Raw genomic sequence first — 18,371 nt, 5'->3', positions numbered from 1 at the left:
AAAAAGGTTGTAAATGATTATGGAATTTTTTGTCTACCAATGAAAGAGCGTTAATTCCTCTAATGGAACGCAAGACCTGAATCTGTTCCGATTAAAGAAAGAAAAGAGTTACTATTAAATGATAAGACTGTGGTAGCCATTCGTGACTCAGGATTTATACTCCGCTTGAAATAATTCTCTGGGTTTTCTTCTGGTGTGTACGTAGCAGTTGCATAATGTGTGCAGGCTTTGCGTCTGTGGTGAGGGCAGGTGAAGGATGCGGCAGCAGCGTAATGGTGAGTGGTGAGGTGTTGGTGGTCGTGATGGTGATGGTGGTGAGACGAGGCAAGATGCGGGGAGTGTAATGGTGAGTGATGAGATGCTGGGCGTAGTGATGGTAGTGGTGGTAAGACGAGGCGAAAGACGCATAAGCAGAGTGTTAGTTAGAGTGGTGATGGTGGTAGTCATGGTGGTAGTCGTCATAGTAGTAGTGATGTTTATGGTTAACTGAAGTACGTGATAGTAAGAATGATGGGATTATGATAGTTAATAGAATTAGCAAACACGTCTAGATCACTCTTACTTACATAAACATTCATACTCCTACGCACACACACACACACACACACACACACACACACACACACACACACACGCGCACTTTCATATAGGCAATCACGGTAGCAGTCAGAGTGGGTGGTCGGATCCCCATCTATCTACATCGGCTCAAAACCTTCATCATCAGTCCCCACACTGGTACCCTCCCCACCCCCTTGACGCGGCCTCAATGAAGCTGCCTCCTGCTACGAGTGAAGACTGGCTGAGTGATTCCAGGCTGCAACGGGCACACTGTATATAATTTAGAGAAGTGTAGTGTGACAGGTACTGGATCTCTTAGACTTTTTAGCAGGGCACGAACATAGAAAGTTTTGTATGTGTTTTGTATACAGGAGATGCAGGGAAGGGTAAAGACAGTTCAAGGAAAAAAATATACATGTAACTGATCTATAATTATTATCACATATAAGTACACGGTTCTTATAACCCTTTCAGTGAAGACCGTAAAATAAAAGAATAGAGACGGAAATTTAGGGGAGTTCAGTTGTAATTTTGATGATTGGAAATTCCCTGTGCGAGTCTCCCGACCAGACGCTGTTATTGGAACTCCCTCGCTGATCATTATGTAGTCCCGATGAAGGCTTTCCCTACGAGTTTCGTCCTTATTCAATGTAGAGAGAGCAAGGTCTCCATGTTTTCCGTCACCAAAGATTTCAGGGATCTGCTGCCAATCCAAGATATTGCTAACTCACCATTGGGGAACTTACCTGTAAACTGGCGTGTAAATTAGCAGCAAAACATGTAAAAAAGACTTATTTATATCTCTACCTAAACATATAGCTACAGTGATTAGCACCAAAACGTGTAAAAAGATTTAATTCTAGCTCTCTTTGAATATATAGCTAAAATGATTACCACCAAAACGTGTAAAAAGACTTATTTCTGTCTGTGTTTTAACGTATAGCTAGAGTGATTAGCGCCAAAACGTGTAAAAAAGGCCTATTTCTGCATCCATTGGGACATTGCCAGATAAGGGAAAAAAGAACATATTTGTCCTGTTACAACATCCTTCCCATTCACCATTCAGCATCTCCATGTCTCTCCACGCTCATTCCCCGGTTTTTCTTTCCACAGAGATAGTGGAGAATGTTAAGAACGGCGGCGTGACTCCGTTCCGGCCCAGCACCGAGGACGAGGTGGCGGAGGAGGAGGTGATGCAGATGATGAAGAAGTGCTGGGCTGAGGAGTGCATGGAGCGACCCGACTTCCAGCAGCTCAAGACTATCATTCGTCGACTCAACAAGTAAGACTGCAAGAAAAAAAAAAAAAAAAAGCTGAGCTGTTTTCTCTCTCTCTCTCTCTCTCTCTCTCTCTCTCTCTCTCTCTCTCTCTCTCTCTCTCTCTCTCTCTCTCTCTCTCTCTCTCTCTCTCTCTCTCTGATCTACTTATTTTTTTTTTCTTCTTTTTTCGGTTGGGCGGGAGAGATGCTGGGACAGAGGTAGCGGGCGGCATTATGAACGAGTATTTTTTTTTTTTTTTTTTTTGCATGGGGAGAGGAGAGGTAAGGAACGCCATTATGAAAATGCCTTTTTTCTATTTATTTATTTTTATTTTTTTCTTATTTATTTACTTTTTTTTTTTTTAGATAAGTAACGGTATTATGAACGAGTTTTTTTCTAATCTTTTTTCCCTTTAGCCGGTCTTTCTAATATATAAAGCGCACACACACACACACACACACACACAGACACGTGCGCGCGCGTGTAGTGAGTACATATAGTATGCCTGGTATGAGGATGCTGGAAAATATCACAAAAATCAAGCTTAGTTAAACTAAAAGGATAATGGAATCAAAGGTAAAGGATTATAGGATTACTTCCTGGAATGGCGAATTGTTAAGTAGGTCTGTTTCCTCTACTTATACGATGCCGTACAAGTTATAATGAATATTTTGTCAGAATTTTGGAAGAGTAACGGTATTTTATTAATTTACGAGTATTTTCTTTTATTTATTTATTTATTTATTTATTTTTATTTATTTATTTATTTGTTTATTTTGTTATGTGTGTGTGTGTGTGCGTGTGTGAGTGTTTCGCAACTATAGCGTGATCTCCCCGCAGGGATAACGAGTCTGGCAACATCTTGGACAACCTGCTGTCCCGCATGGAGCAGTACGCCAACAACCTGGAGGCGCTGGTGCAGGAGAGGACCGCGGACTACTTGGAGGAGAAGCGTCGGTGCGAGGAGCTCCTATACCAGCTGCTGCCGAAGTAGGTCTTGAGCCTCTCTCTCATACCCCCGGCAATGTCTCGTTCATCAATAAGCTCCCATAAGCTCCGCCTTGAGACTTCACATTTTAAAATGTTAGGTTGTGAAGGGATCAAAAAAGCTTTGTTGTAATAAGATCGCACCATATCACTTAAAGCACATATTTCACAAAGCTGATATTAGTCTCATTTACTCCATATTTCATTATGTCATTTGTTTATGTGCAAATTTTGTTTATGTTACGCAAATGCATGTAGGTATAAAGGTAGACAGAAACATTCAAGGTCTATAAACTTTGCAGGTCGGTGGCCAGCGCGTTAATTCAAGGCCAGAGCAAGATCGCGGAGACCTTCGACTGCGTCACCATCTATTTCAGCGACATCGTCGGGTTCACAGCGCTCTCCGCCCAGTCAACGCCCATGCAGGTACGTCGTTCAGTTTAGCATGGAACCTGTACAACTATTTCGTTATCAGTGTGTGATATATCAGTTAAAGAAAGAACAAAACATGATATTGGGATGTATATAAACATTACGCATGCTTTTTACTGAGGGCCGCGATGGATGTCTGCAGCACCGCCTTGAAGTGAGTGAGTGGAGGCCGCTTGCTGCGCTTCCCGTGCCCCTCTTTCACACACGCGAGTAGTGCGAAAGGAGAGTCATGCATAACTTTCATGACTTGTCGTAAAAGTACTGCCAACGAGTAAATATCTGTCTGTGGCGAGGCAGGGCCGCCCAGATACAAATCTAAGTCATACCAGGGATAGCGCCGCGCGTGCTCTGCTGTCGCTATCATCCTCTCCCTCTCGGTGGCTGGTGTTAGGAAGAGCTTCTCGCCTTCCCGCGTCATGAGTCCGTAGTCGATTAATGTGACCTTAGGATGATTACTGGCTCTGACATCAACACAGATATTGTTTCCCTTCAGGTCATTGTGGATTCTTTTCCTGCGATGGATGAGGTCGAGGGTGAGGCACAGCTGGTAGCACACCTCGAGGAGAAACAAGTCCGAGAGATCGTATTTGTGTAGCAGAACATCAAGGGTAAACCTGGAATGTCTAGTCATAACAATGAGCGGCGGGGCCTTCAAACAAACGGCCACCACGCGAGGGACTCCTGGCACGCCGCAAAGCGTGGCCATGTTCATGACCTCGATGCAGGTCTGGAATACCGACGTGGGCCTGTTGTTGTTGATGCACTTGACGCAGAGAGGAACCTTGACTCGATGACCAGGCCACTTACTCTTGACGGCATACACACGACTGTACCGACCGCTCCCAATGATCTCACCTGTGTACTGCAAGACGCCGTGACCTATAACGTCTATACCAAAAGTTCTGAATTTCTCTTTATAAATGTTTACACTCTTATTAATATCCTGTTTGGTGAGGGCGAAGGATATGGAAGGCGTCCTGCTAGCGTCGCCGTCCCCGTTCTCCGCCTCCTTGCGAACCTCCGGGTGGCCTTGCGTTGATTTTGATTGGTGCCACCTCCTTTTTAAGTCCATGAAGTAGATCATCCACCACAGCATGGAACTCAGCACTTTGACACCGATCCAAAAACCCCATGAGTTCCAGACGTCGTGTGCTGGTGACGGGAGTGGCAGCCTGGAGAGACGCTCGGTCGTGGCCGCCTCCCACAGCGTCATTACTCCCTCCACGAAGACCCGTTTGGCACTGGCCGTGATCATCCTTGCGGGAAGCGAAAAGTATATATAAATGAAGAAAAATACGTGCTTCCTTGTAACTGAATAACTGTTGTCTTGACTAAAGCACTGGATTATGAGCCGTTAGTCATTTCCGTGGGCTCGTCACTCGTGTCTCCACAAGTTTGTCAAGGCAATGTTTTCTGGAATCACGATGTGCCACTACAACTTTAACGCCGTTTTATTTTTGCATTATCTCTCTCTCTCTCTCTCTCTCTCTCTCTCTCTCTCTCTCTCTCTCTCTCTCTCTCTCTCTCTCTTGAAAAGTGTTTGTGTTTTCCGCGCATGACTCTTTACTTCAGTGTTTCCTTCCTTTCACCTCCCTTTTTATCTCCCTCCTCACAGGTGGTGCATCTCCTCAATGACCTATACACGCGATTCGATGCCATCATTGAGAACTTCGACGTGTACAAGGTGAGCCTGCACTTCCCACCACCTGCTACACTTCTCATCACCTGGTTCACTTCCCACCACCTGCTACACTTCCCATCACCTGCTACACTTCCCATCACCTGCTACACTTTCCATCACCTGCTACACTTCCCATTACCTGCTACACTTCCCATCACCTGCTACATTCCCCATCACCTGGTACACTTTCCATCACCTGCTACACTTCCCATCACCTGCAACACTTCCCATCACCTGCTACATTTCCCATCACCTGGTACACTTCCTGTGCAATTTGTGTTCTGGGTAGGATTCAATCTTTTTACTTCGTTTGGATTTGACGTCTTTATTTACGGGACGTTTATAGCGACGGAGCGCAGCGAGTTCCTGGGTGCAAGCAGGAAGTGTGGGGATTTGAGGGAGAGCGTTGGTGAATGAAAGGTTGTCTGTGTTGGAGGTCGTGTGTTTGTTTCTTGCCGGCTGGTGGTCTCTGCTTTGTGTGCTGATTGTTTTTTCCCTTTTATTTATTATGTCTTTTATGTGTTCATTGGTTTTCCATCTATTGTGTTTAATTGGTTTTTACTTCTTTTACTTGTTCAATGGTTTTCTTCGGTTTTCTTATGAACTCTGAATCGTGTTCGGTAGTTTCCTGTGAATGAGTCGTTGATTTTTTTTTTTTTTTCTGTCTTCTGTCGTCCTGCAGTTTCACACTTCCAATCACCTTGTACACTTCCCATCACTTGCTACATTCCCCATCACTTGCTACACTTCCCATCACCCGCTACACTTCCCATCACTTCCTACCAACTGGTACTCTTCCTATTACCTGCTACATTCCCCATCATCTAATCTTTCCGTGATACACTTCCTGTCATCTGCTCTTGCTTACCTTAGTATGCGTACTTATCACTTGATTTTGCTGTGGTACACTTCCTGTCACGTGATCTTGCTGTGGTACACTTCCTGACACATGATCTTGCTGTGGTATATATATGTATATATATATCAACCTATATATCTGCGTAAGTCCTTGTCTATCAATCGATCTCTCGACTTACCCGTGTGTCCATCTCTCTCCCCCACCTACACACACACATTATTAAATCTGCCGCCAGGTGGAGACCATAGGTGACGCGTACATGGTGGTATCGGGACTGCCGGTGAGGAACGGCACCGCACACACACGGGAGATCGCCAGGATGTCCTTAGCGCTGCTTAGGGAGGTAGAGACCTTTACTATTCCCCACCGACCTGAGGACAAGCTGAAGCTGAGGATCGGAATGCACACAGGGCCTTGCGTGGCCGGCGTGGTGGGCCTCAAGATGCCTCGCTACTGCCTCTTCGGTGACACTGTCAACACCGCCTCCCGAATGGAGAGTAATGGACAACGTAAGTTATGGGGCCGTTTTCTATTATTTAGGATTCGTTTTGTGTGTGTGTGTGTGTGTGTGTGTGTGTGTGTGTGTGTGTGTGTGTGTGTGTGTGTGTGTGTGTGTGTGCGTGCGTGTGTGTGTGTGTGTGTGTGTGTGTGTGTGTGTGTGTGTGTGTGTGTGTGTGTGTGTGTGTGTGTGTGTGTGTGTGTGTGTGTGTATATACATCCTTCTGATCATGGTGGACTACCCAGTCGTGAAGTCCAGCTTTCCTTAGTTATGGTTCAGTTGATCAGGAATAGAGTCTGAGTTGCTATACAGTGCTGTGCATCCGGGTGTTGCAAACCAAAGCCACTAAATCAACAACTAGCCATGCATGGCCCTTCTCGTGTGACTCCCTCACTCTGTGCCAGACCAGAGGTTACTGGACGTGTCTACTAGATTAGGAGATTATCAAGGGGCATTTATTTATTTAGTTATTTATTTTAAAAATGGAAATTTCACCATTATCATTTAGAAAACTTTATTTTCCTTCTCTTGTTTCAATACCTTTCATCGTTGAAGTCTTTCTTTACCTGCGTCCAGTAACCTGGCTAGCGGAGGGTGAGGAGAGGGAGCACCATAGATGGTGCGTTTCAAGTGTAGCCCTGGTAGCTTCAGGTCCGCTATATGGGAAGCAGCGACTCGTTCATATACTTTCGTTTGCAAATAATCTAAGAATGAATTTTGCCCACAGAGAAAGCAGTAATGACCAAATGTTCCCTGGCAATGTGTTGAATAGTTTTGGACATAAGTTAGAATGGATTCGAGCACGACAGGTGCTTGTACTGATAATATTTCTATTCTCATGTATCAAGTCCCTTGTGGTGAAGTGGTTAATATTCCAGTTGGAGCAACACAAGGATGAGGAAGTATGTGCGGTGTCCTGGCGTTCTATCTTGGCCGGTGATTAGCCAGGGCAAGTCATGGGACATTTTTATTTGTGTTTTCTTTAGCGAGATTGACGGGAAGACGGTGGACGGCACATTACAGATGTCTATGTCCCCACCGCCCTGCATGATGAGTGGCGGGGTCATAAACTTCGGTAGCTGCGTGTAGTCAGGGTCTTTACGTCCTAATTTATGCAAATCTATGTTGGGATTAAGTGAACCCTTGCCGCTGATCAGAGAGAGAAAGAGAGAGAGAGAGCAATAACATTAGGCTTTTGGGGAATCCAGCTGTATGAGGAGTCCGTCCATCCAGTTTTGGGGAGGCACCTCTTGTTATATAAGAGTCCTGATCCTTGTCTGTCTCCCAGTCCACCTTGCTCTCTATCGCTGCCAAGAGACACCACTGAAACCCGTCACTTTCTTTCTTGCAGCACTGAAGATCCACGTCTCCCCCTTCACCCAGAAGTTACTTGCTGAGCACTACCCGTCCTTCGTGTTGGAACTGCGAGGCGAGGTTGACATGAAGGTACGTTTGCTGCCCTGATTTGTCTCTTTTATCTAGATGCCTTCCATCTTTTGTAATATATTTTCCTTCAACCAGGTACGTATCATTACTACTCCATATTTTCGTTTGCGTTTTGCAACCAGTTCTACAAGTGAATAATTTTGATATTGCAGTGTTATTTTTTTGCCAAAATTTTGTTTGTCGATGTCTCAAGTGCATCGCCATCATCAGCCTGTATGATTCTGCTGCAGATCAAAGGCCTCTCCCAATGATCTGGAGGGTAGGTAAATGCTGAGTCATATAACGCGCCACCTTGTCTGAGCACGGTGGACGGTGTGCAACGCCACAACACCTCGGTGGACTGTGGAGACACTCATGCCTTTGATGCCTTATTGTTATGATCACCTTTGTCTGTTAAGAAAGATTAGAGACAGCCAGCCACTCACACTTTTCATCCATACAGGGCAAGGGGAGGATGAACACCTACTGGCTGCTTGGAGAGAACGATTCTGGAGCTTAAGGTACACCATCTGTCTCTCTCACAAAGACTCCAACGTCCAGCAGGCCACTGTCTGCGGCCCCCACGCCTCCGCCGCTCAGGGTCATAGCACCCACCATCCCTGAGAAGCCCATCACTAGATGGATTCAAGGATCCCCTTTCCTTCTGTCTCCAGGCACCGCGACGCAGCCCTCACGCCTCGCACCTTAGCGTTCTCCTCAACCCGGCATTACCGAAAGCTTGCAAGATGTTTATAAGCCTTGCATATTTCTCGTCTAGTAGCGGCACATATGTGCGGGATTCAGTAGGTTATCGAATAATATAATGTTCTATGATAGATGCTCATTGAAGAAAAACTAAACAGGCCAACGTGATAACGTTTACGTGCAGCCAACTATTTATAGAAAATTATTTATTGAGTATCAGCTTGACTGTGTAGATAGTCCCAGGATCATGCTTCCTGGAGGAGCCGCAGAAAACTCTATGAGCTGGGGCCAGTGTGGGGCAGTCGTTGGAGCGGGGATGGGTTGTAGCGCGGTACGCGGCTTGGGCCGCGTACATTCTCTTCCGACACTACGCCCTCCACCAGGACCAAACGCCTCCATGAGCAGCAGCAACCTTCTCGCCCCTTGCCACAGATGTCGGCAGAGGAATGGCCGACAGAGGGTTTTGGTGGTCTTTGTTCGAACACGAGGTATTTATTTGTTAATTTAATTAAAGTATGAAATATATCGATGGCCCCGTTGCCGCGAAACTTAGATTTATCACCTCAAGGACGATTTGTGTCAAATTTGTTTAGAATTTTAGAGTTCATGTAGGCCGGTTGTCTTCTATGTCGCTGGTTAATGGTGTGTGTCAGGGCTCGAAGTTCAGTCGGTGTTGATATGTTTCCAGGCCAGTTTAGTTCCACTCGTTCATTTCAATATGTGTAACTGTAGGTATGGCAGCGTTTTTCTAAGGTGTTCAGTGTAGCTAATACGGCTTGCTAACCGATGTTAAATCTTGTCTCAAGACGCTTTTTATGTAAACTTAATGTTTGTACTGTCATATACATTTCGTTTGTTTATTTTGACCATTCAAATGAGTTATTCGAATGCAGCACTCAAGTTCGCATACTTGTATCCACCTACGTCCAGACGACCAAGCGGCGACTCCCTGGCAACGATACCCACCATAATGGAAAGTAGTGTCCGCCTTCACGATGAGACTGCAGAGCTGGTTGTTGTCTGGACGAAGGGCAATGTGCTGATTCCTATAAGCTTGTCCTGGAACTCCCAATCCTCCCTCCCTACTTTCCTTTTCTATTCTTCAGAACCTTTCCCCCTCCAAAAATTTGACTTCTGTTTTCCTTACTTTTATAGTTCTCTCTCCACTCCCTGACAAACGTCATTCATTCCCGCTCCCCCCTTTGCCTTGGTCTGGGCAGTTTTCTGCATTTCCCCTCTGTCGACCAACTTCACCAAGAGCCTCTCTATCATGCACTAGAGCGTCAGCCCCTCGCTGGCCCTAGAGCCTCGCGCCCCGCCCAGGAAACAGCACTTCAGTCGAAACTTACTGGTACGTTTGATGAGCAAAGTAACACCTTGACTGATTTTATTCATGGCATGTACTTGCCTTTCTTGAAGACCTGAATGAAACGTAGCACTAAAAATTCTGACAGGATTCGAGCATTTAAGTTATTGCATAATTTATGTAGGTGTGTCCATCATCATACAGTTAATTTACTGCTATTTAGCAAACTTCATGGTGTCGTTATAATATCTATGTTATGTATAAAATAATATGAAGTTTGTTCTATAGCAGATAAATGTTATATTAATGGATCTTTTCGCATCATGGCAAGATTCACGTAAACCTTAGCGTCAGGCAGTGACGTGGGTTTCCTAAGACACTGACCTACTCGACACCGAAGTCTTGCGGCGCCGCAGCTCCGATGCCGCGCCATGCCCTACCCTCCCCTCCTGCAGCCACTCAGGAGTGTAAAACCTGCAAGATATATTTTTCTCGCGGCTGAATCTTTCTTCAACTTTCATCTAGTCTCTCTCAGAGTTTCGGTTGCTCTGTATTTTATCAATAAATACATTCTATTAATATATACTTGATAAAGACACAGAATTATTACTATGTGTGAATAATATTGTACAAACGCTCGTGTTTTCGTAGAAAATTATATTTCCACGGAATTCTCTTCACCGCCCCAATAGATGATTCATGTTCAGTGTTGGCGTAGCCAAGGCATCAGTGTAGAATCACTGTTGCAGTTTAGCATAAGGTACTATACTTTATAGAGCTGCAAAAAATAGTAAAATAGTAGCAGAGTCGACAACTGCCCTGTACACCTACACACACAGAGGGTGGAGTAAAGTCTGATGGACAGGCGATCATTACTTGATTTCACAGGTAGTCAGTGAGTAGGGTGGGTGAGCACCTTGCAGTCTGCCCGGCTCCCGCTCGCTGACCACCCGTGACGAGGCCTTTCTGTTAAGTAGATCTGCTCCTGAGCCCCACCCTACAAAACGTGTGTGTAAGTCAACAGTCTGACATATACTAATAAGTAAATAAATAACAACCTCCTGCGGTCCTAGATTACGGTCCCTTGAGGAACGAGGAATGAGCATTGTGCAGGCCGGCCAAGCGTCACGCCCTGCGCCACCCGCCTGTATGGTGGGCACCGGCCAGGAGTGACGCCATGTAAGTATGTATACTAAACATGACGTATGTTCAGTATGTCCAAATAAATTATTGTGAACTACTGTACTCAGTTGTGTTTTACATATACTTTATGAATAGCTACATAGTGGGGTCGTTGATAAGAAAATGTCTCGCTTAATGTGTATACATAGGAAGACAGTTTTCCTGGAAGGAAGAAAGAGCAGTGAAAAACCTTAATACAATGATATGAGGTCTGGGTGGAGCCCCGGTTGAGTCACTCAGGAACATGGCTCAGGAGTATATGCCTCGTAAGGGCGACGGTGCCATCCTCCAGCAGCAGCACCATCACCATCATGGATCGCCTGTCGAGGTGGCAGCCGTCCAGCAGCATCTCCATGTGAGGTAGCGGCCGCGGCACTTCCTGTGTGGCAGAAGCTTTCCTGGCGCGGCGACCCCTCCGTGCCGTCATCAGTCTCATTATGTTCTAAACTATAAATCTGGTTTTATTTTTCCAACGCATATCCACTAGAAATAATAGAAATGATAAATAAGTAAATAAATAAATGTTAATTCATGTATTCATTACTTTATTTATTTATTCACTTGTTCATCTATTCCTTTTTAAGAGGGTAATATACATTATTGTTAATACAAATTAGAGGAACATCCACTCCTACAAATCTTTATTTTATTCTCTGTAGTTCACTTGTTTCTAGTAATGCAAATTTGACTTTTTCACTGCTCGACAGTAGGATGATAATGGATTACGAATGTGTTGAAAAAAGAAAAGTTCAGATTGACTAGAAATAAGCGAGATAATACGAGTTTAAGGTCCATCAATAATTAAGAATCGAGTTAAATTGGAGGTTAAGACGTTTAAAATTTAAATTGGATCATGAAATTGTCATAGTAACAGTTAGGTAATATTGTATTTTTTATGTATCTATTTATTTACTTAAATATTTATTTGTTTATTTATCTATGTCTATTTATTTGTTTATCTATCAATTTACTAATTTATTTTCTTACTTATTTCAATTATCTACCAGCATTCGTGACAGGACGATCAAACTACTAGTATGTCTCTCACTCGTATATGAGAAACAAGCCAGTGAACGAGGTGGATCAGGCAACAATAAACTAGCACATTTGATGCCAGCTGTTCGTTTCTTTCCTGCTCTTTAGGAATAGCAACTGCTTACATACTACTGTGTTATTTCAGATTAGAATTTTATCTTCACTGAAAAGCTTATCTATTTTATTATAATCTGACAGGAGTGTAATAAAAAGACTAACCTGCATTCCTACATCATTTATAATGTAGTTAAAACAACTGCTCCCACTCACATGATGCACTTGCCTTGCCTCCACCAATCGCCTTGTTGGACTCGGAAGTTCGGAGGAGTGCGTTAGTGCGAATTGGTCAGTGGTGGAGAGGCTGTTCTAAACCATTAACATGTCTGCGTACAACATGGGCATGATAAGTAGGAATCTGCAGATATATCGTGTTCTTTAGTGTATTGTCATGATATGTTGAATAGCTGGAAGTTATGAATTACACGGGAGTTTTCTTGGGCCAGGTGGGTGGAGGCACAGGACGGCGTGATGTTACCAGATAGTGAGGTGTCATCTGAGGAGCAAAAGTGGAGAAGAGGACAGTGGCCTGAGAAGTCAAGACGAGGGCTGATCACCTGAACCACTACTTGTAAGCAGTAACGCAGGCGTGAGATTGGGATTTGTAGGTTAAAGGAACTAATATTTCAGTAGTAGGAACACTGCAAGAAGCCATTAGACCTGCTTGATGCTGCATAATACTCGTACATTCACAACACTGACCACCCAGTCCGTAGTTTTGTCAAGATGCAACATTGCAGCAATGAATGTGGCTGAAGACAGTTAATTAGAAAGAGTTAAAATGAAATGGTTTTGATCCCCACCCTATCTAGAAGAGCAGTGTGAATAGAATCCCCCGCACAGGGAGCCTCGTAGTGGGCTCTCCATAAGTAGTAATTGTGCGTGTTTACCTAGTTGTGGTTTACGGGAGGGGAGTAATCTCACAGTATCCCGTCTCTATATCTATCCAATTTGGTCTTAAAAGCATGGACAGTTACGGTGTGTGTGTGTGTGTGTGTTAATGCTACTTTGAGCTCAGAGCTATTCAAGGGCTGTTAAAGGGCACACGTGTCACGAGGCGCTGCGTAGTGGAGTCGAGTCATTGTGTTCTTGGTGAAGGTGTGGGACTTATTGGGAGGCCCCACCTAGTACCTGCAGTATTGTGAGAAAGCATTGTTGACAGAGGAAGGCAGAGGACGTGCGTGCAATCACTGGAGGTTTCAAGGTTATTTCAGCGTGTGGTGGAGATACAAAGGGAGAGGACTTATTTCCTGGGTAACTAAGCATGAGACATAAACCCAGCTTCTTCCTGTATGTCTGCCCTCGCCTTTCCTATGGTGTGTTGGGGGAGCAGGAAGAGGCGTGGCTTTAACTAAGGATCTTGAGGAAGGAACTTAATCTCAATATTATTATACTTTGCTATTAACAAGGGTGGTTGTCCAAGCCTTTTATCTTACTTTATTCATTCACCTTAATAAAGATTTATTTATTTGTAAAACCCACAGTCTTTTTAAAGACTATCTTCAGTCCTAATCACCCATCTCAACCCTATTTTTTTTTCTTGGCTAGCCTACTAGACTAGTCACACACACACACACACACACACACACACACACACACACACACACATCATTAAATCATATTTATTAAAAACACAACTGGAAAAGCCACACCCAAATTATTTCACAACCAAAGAAAAATAGAGAAATTTCTCATGAGGAAAACCACCAGGGCAACTGAGGCATCACCAGCTACAAAAAAGCCCAAGCTTCGAAAGTACAATGAAATATACTTGCAGTTTGGTTTTACAGTCATGGCTGAGCAGAGACTTCAGTGTGTAGTGTGTGCTGAGGTGCAGGCAAACAACAGCATGAAGACATGTAAACTTAAAAGGCACCTCAAAATCAAGCATGCTGACCTTAAAACTAAACCTGATTACTATTTTAAACAAAAGCTTGATGGCCTCCATCAGCATCAATCAATTATTACAATTCACAGTACTGTCTCTAAACAGAGTCTGGAGGCATCTTATTAAGTTGCCAAAAGACTTGCTAAACTGGGTAAACTACATACAATTGCCAAGACTCATTCTGCTGGCTGTGCAGGAGATGTGCAGAATAATGATAGGAGAGAGTGCAGCGCCCAAACTTGGTAAAGTACCACTGTCCATTGACATGTCTAATAATATCAGAGAGCAGCAGATAAAGTTCATTAAAAAGAATCCTTACTACACGCTGCAACTGGACGAATCCACTGACATTGCTGTGCAGGCCCAGCTCCTCACCTAGGTCAGGTATCTGTGGGACAAGGTGATTGAGGAGGATATCCTGTTTTGTCAGTATCTTCAGTTACGCACTACAGGTGAAGCCATCTTCAATGTCCTCGATATGTTTGTCCATGAAAATGGTTTGGCTTGGGACCAATGTGTTGGCCTACAAACGAATGGTGGTGTGCAAGCAATGACGGGCTGTGAGCTTTGCTTGCTTTCAACAAGTAGCTCTACTTGTGAAATGGACACATTGCATGGTCCATTGCAAAGCACTAGCTGCTAAAAAAAAATGCCAGTTCTCTTTGACTCCATGCTTAACAAAGCTGTGCAAATAATAAATCACAAAATCATGGCTCCTAAACTCGCTTGTTTAGGGTCTTCTTCCAGAAGATTGGGTCAGGGCATGAACGACTGCTTCTGCACACTGAAGTTCACTGGCTCTCCAGGGGACAGATGTTACAGCAGTTGTATGAGCTGTGAGGGGAGGTGAAGTTGTTTTTGACAGAAATCAAGTCAAGATCTAGCAAAGCATCTGGATGACACCATGTGGCTTGCATCTCTGTTCTATTTAGTTGATATATTTGACCACCTGAATGTCCTCTACCTCCCCTTGCAAGGCCACAAAACTCATATTTTGCTCCTTACAGACAGACAACGCATTCATACAAGAACTACACAAAAATTTGACCTCTGGCATGGCCACATCAGTCAAGAGAACTGTGACGTTCTCCAGTCTTGCAGACTTCATCACTGAAGCGGGCATGTCACATAAATTCTTTTCTTCATTTCAGTCAGCATCTGAGCACCTGTCAGTGATGAGAAAACAATTTGTGACCTGATTCAAAGGAGATTATTGCTCTTTTGTGTGGGTTCAGGATCCATTTATGTGCACAGCAAATGAACTGTCAATTGATATGCAGGAGCAGCTTATTGAGCTGAAGAGTGACAGTAGACTGAAGAAACTCTTTACCTCCTGGTCTCTTTTGTCGTTCTGGGTAGCAATGATGCAGGAATACCCTCAGCTCTGTGATGTCAACTTGAAAATTATCCTCCCTTTCGCATCTTATGTATTTGTGTGAGGCAGGATTCTCAAAAATGACTGTACTTGAAACTAAATACCATAATCATGCACAAATCAAGGATGATTTGAGGCTCTGCTTATCGAATATTGTGCCAAGAATTGAGGATCTTTGCAAGGCAAAGCAGGCTCAGGTCTCACATTAGCATCACCTACTTGCAAGCTTCTATAAAAAATGCAGATGTGCCTAAGGCCTATTACTACTACTACTACTTATAATAATAATAACAATAATAATAATAATAATAATAATAATAATAATAATAATAATAGTGTGAGCCAATAATAATAGTGTTAGCCAATACAGTAATAGCCTAGCCAAGGGCTATATATCTATCTATATCTATCTGATTGTCTTTTTATGTTGGCATAGCTGGGGAAGGGTTGAGTGGGTGGCACAGGGAGGAGGGAGGGAGCGAGCCAACTGCATTGAACCAGCTTTGGGGGGGGGACAGCTTGCAAAAGATTGAGAACCCATGAAGTAGAGCATAATGTATATGCAGTTGGGGGATGGAGAGAGAGAGAGAGAGAGAGAGAGAGAGAGAGAGAGAGAGAGAGAGAGAGAGAGAGAGAGAGAGAGAGAGAGAGAGAGAGAGAGTTGGGGGAAGGGTTGGGAGAGGTAAAAGAGAGAGAGAGAGAGAGAGAGAGAGAGAGAGAGAGAGAGAGAGAGAGAGAGAGAGAGAGAGAGAGAGAGAGAGAGAGAGAGAGAGAGAGAGAGAGAGAGAGAGAGAGAGAGAGAGAGAGAGAGAGAGAGAGAGAGTTGGGGGAAGGGTTGGGAGAGGTAAAAGTTGTGCATCAACATAACAGTATATTCCTTTACCTATAATATTGCACTAGTGTTTGTTACTATAAAATATACATAAACCATTTCATAATACAGCTACTTCATAATTATTTTGTTATTTGTTAACATACTGTCATGTCTAAATATTTAAAAGCTTTATTTCTTGGTCAGTGTTGCCAACAGCTTCTCATAAAAAAATAAGGGAAGCTGCAAGAAGCCATCAGGCCTACATGTGGCAGTCCCTATATGAAACATACCTACCTACTTCCACCTATTATTCCAATCCATAAATTTATCTAATCTTCTTTTAAAACTTCCTAATGGCTTAGCACTAACAACCTGATTACCAAGTCCATTCCATTCATCTACCACTATGTGAGAATCAATTCCTTCTATCTCTTGAACCCAAATTTTTCAAGCTTAAACCTATTATTTCTCATTTTATCCTGATTAATGATCCTGAGAATTTTGTTTGCCTCCCCCTTGTTATAACCCCTATGCCACTTAGACTTCTGTCAAGTCCCCTCTTAACCCATGTCTCTAAGGAATGTAAATTTCATAGCTTCAGTCTCATTTTGTAAGAAATACCCTTCATCCCCTATATCCTTTGTCATTCTTCTTTGTAGTGATTCTAATAGACTTGTATCCTTCCTGTAATATGGGGACTAGAACTGCATAGCATAGTTTAGATGAGATCTGATTAGGGCCAAATACAATTTTATTATTACTTGAGGACTTCTACTTTTAACACTCCTAAAAATTAATCCCAGTACTCAATTTGCCCTACTTCTGGCTTCTATGCACGGTTTTCTTAGAGATCAGAACTAACTGTAATTCCTGAATCTTTTTTTTCCCTGAACTTACCAGAACTTCGTTGCTCATTATGTACCTACTGCGAGGGCTGCTTTTACCTATGCTAAGTACTTTACATTTGTTAATATTAAACTGTATTTGCTATTTGTTTGTCCTTTCGTTCATTCTATCCAAATCTTCCTGCAAAGGCATTGACATCTGATCTGACCTAATAAATCTACCTATCATCATGTCATCCACAAATTAACTAACATGACTACTAATCCCATTATCCAAGTCATTAATATATATTAAAAACAACAATGGTCCTGAAATTAATCCCTTTGGCACCCACAATTATTTTACCCCACTCGGATTTAGAGCCGTTTATTATACAACTCTGTCACCAGATGCCTAATCACAACCTTATCCAGCCTAATACCTTTCCATCTATCTCATGTACTCTAACCTTTCTCAGGAGCCTCTGATGGGGATATCATAACCATCTCCATTATCTGCCACCTCCTAAACTTTACTGTAAAACCTCAGGAAGTTCATAAGGCAAGACATCCCCTTCGTGAAGCCATGCTGTGACTGATTTATCAAGTTATGCTTATCTAAATGCTCCCTAATGTTTCTTGCTATTACTGAAGTTAAGCTGGCAGGTCTATAATTAGACATTGTTTTTCTCCTTTCTTAAAGACAGGTACTACATTCGCCTGCCTCCACATTACCAGTAACTCTTGAGTCTAGCAATTTCCTAAAGACAATAACTAGCATTTCATTAATAACAAGCTCTTTGCATTCCTCAAGTACTCTGTGGTATATTTTGTCTGGTCCTGGTGACTTCATTTTTTTCAGCCTATCTCCTGTTCCAGCATCTCCGTAGTTTTGGAAATATCTATGAACTCCTCATTCTATTCTGCTCCAAAAATCTGTTCATTATCTAGCATTTCTTGTATGTTTTCCCAGATGAAAACTTAAAAAATACTTGTTCAGAATTTTACTCATCTCTTTCCCAAAACAAGTTTTACTCATCTCTTTCCCAAAACTAACTCTCCATCAGCTGCTTTTAATGGACCTATTATTTCTTTGTTCTTTGCCCTATATACCTGATAGAATCCCTTGGGGTCAGTCTTCACCCGGTTAACTTTAATTCATAATTGTTTTTTAGCTTTCTTCATTAACTTCCTGACTGTTCTAATTGATTATATTGAGGCTTTAAATCCTCTTCCCTTGCCTTTAATATCTTGTATATATGCTTCTCTTCAGGTCTATATAGTGTTTTAACCTACTTGTCATCCACTTAGGGTCATTCTTCTGTGATTTTATTGTTCTATAAGGAATGTTTGCAAACTGGCCTGTATGTAATCTATCAATGAAATTCTCATCAACATTTATTTCCCCTAATCTCCCCCATCATGGGCCCCTCCATTATTTCACCCACTCCATCTTTCACCCATCTCAACCCAGCATGACCTGAC

General features: G+C 43.0%; 1 protein-coding gene and 1 long non-coding RNA gene across 3 annotated transcripts in view; both read left to right on the top strand.

Moving 5' to 3' along the window:
• Nucleotides 1-10,956, top strand: part of LOC135089834 (atrial natriuretic peptide receptor 1-like) — a 155,558-nt gene extending 144,602 nt beyond the window's left edge. For both annotated transcript variants that reach the window (XM_063985947.1, XM_063985939.1), the window contains 7 exons: nt 1,672-1,840; nt 2,658-2,807; nt 3,107-3,230; nt 4,852-4,920; nt 6,012-6,285; nt 7,627-7,721; nt 8,164-10,956. In XM_063985947.1, the coding sequence (XP_063842017.1) occupies nt 1,672-1,840; nt 2,658-2,807; nt 3,107-3,230; nt 4,852-4,920; nt 6,012-6,285; nt 7,627-7,721; nt 8,164-8,220 (938 nt within the window). In that variant the 3' untranslated portion in view covers nt 8,221-10,956. The remainder of the gene's footprint in view (nt 1-1,671; nt 1,841-2,657; nt 2,808-3,106; nt 3,231-4,851; nt 4,921-6,011; nt 6,286-7,626; nt 7,722-8,163) is intronic.
• A 254-nt stretch (nt 10,957-11,210) lies between these two features.
• The window catches only part of LOC135089861 (uncharacterized), a 14,244-nt gene continuing 7,083 nt past the window's right edge, over nt 11,211-18,371 (top strand). Inside the window, exons 1-2 of the long non-coding RNA XR_010261664.1 lie at nt 11,211-12,335; nt 12,432-12,556. This is a non-coding gene — a long non-coding RNA (uncharacterized LOC135089861). The remainder of the gene's footprint in view (nt 12,336-12,431; nt 12,557-18,371) is intronic.

This window comes from Scylla paramamosain, chromosome 3 (genome assembly GCF_035594125.1).
Source record: "Scylla paramamosain isolate STU-SP2022 chromosome 3, ASM3559412v1, whole genome shotgun sequence".
Taxonomy (NCBI): Eukaryota; Metazoa; Arthropoda; class Malacostraca; order Decapoda; family Portunidae; genus Scylla; species Scylla paramamosain.
The sequence above is the reverse complement of the archived record's forward strand: the minus strand, read 5'-3'. Positions and strand labels throughout refer to the sequence as shown.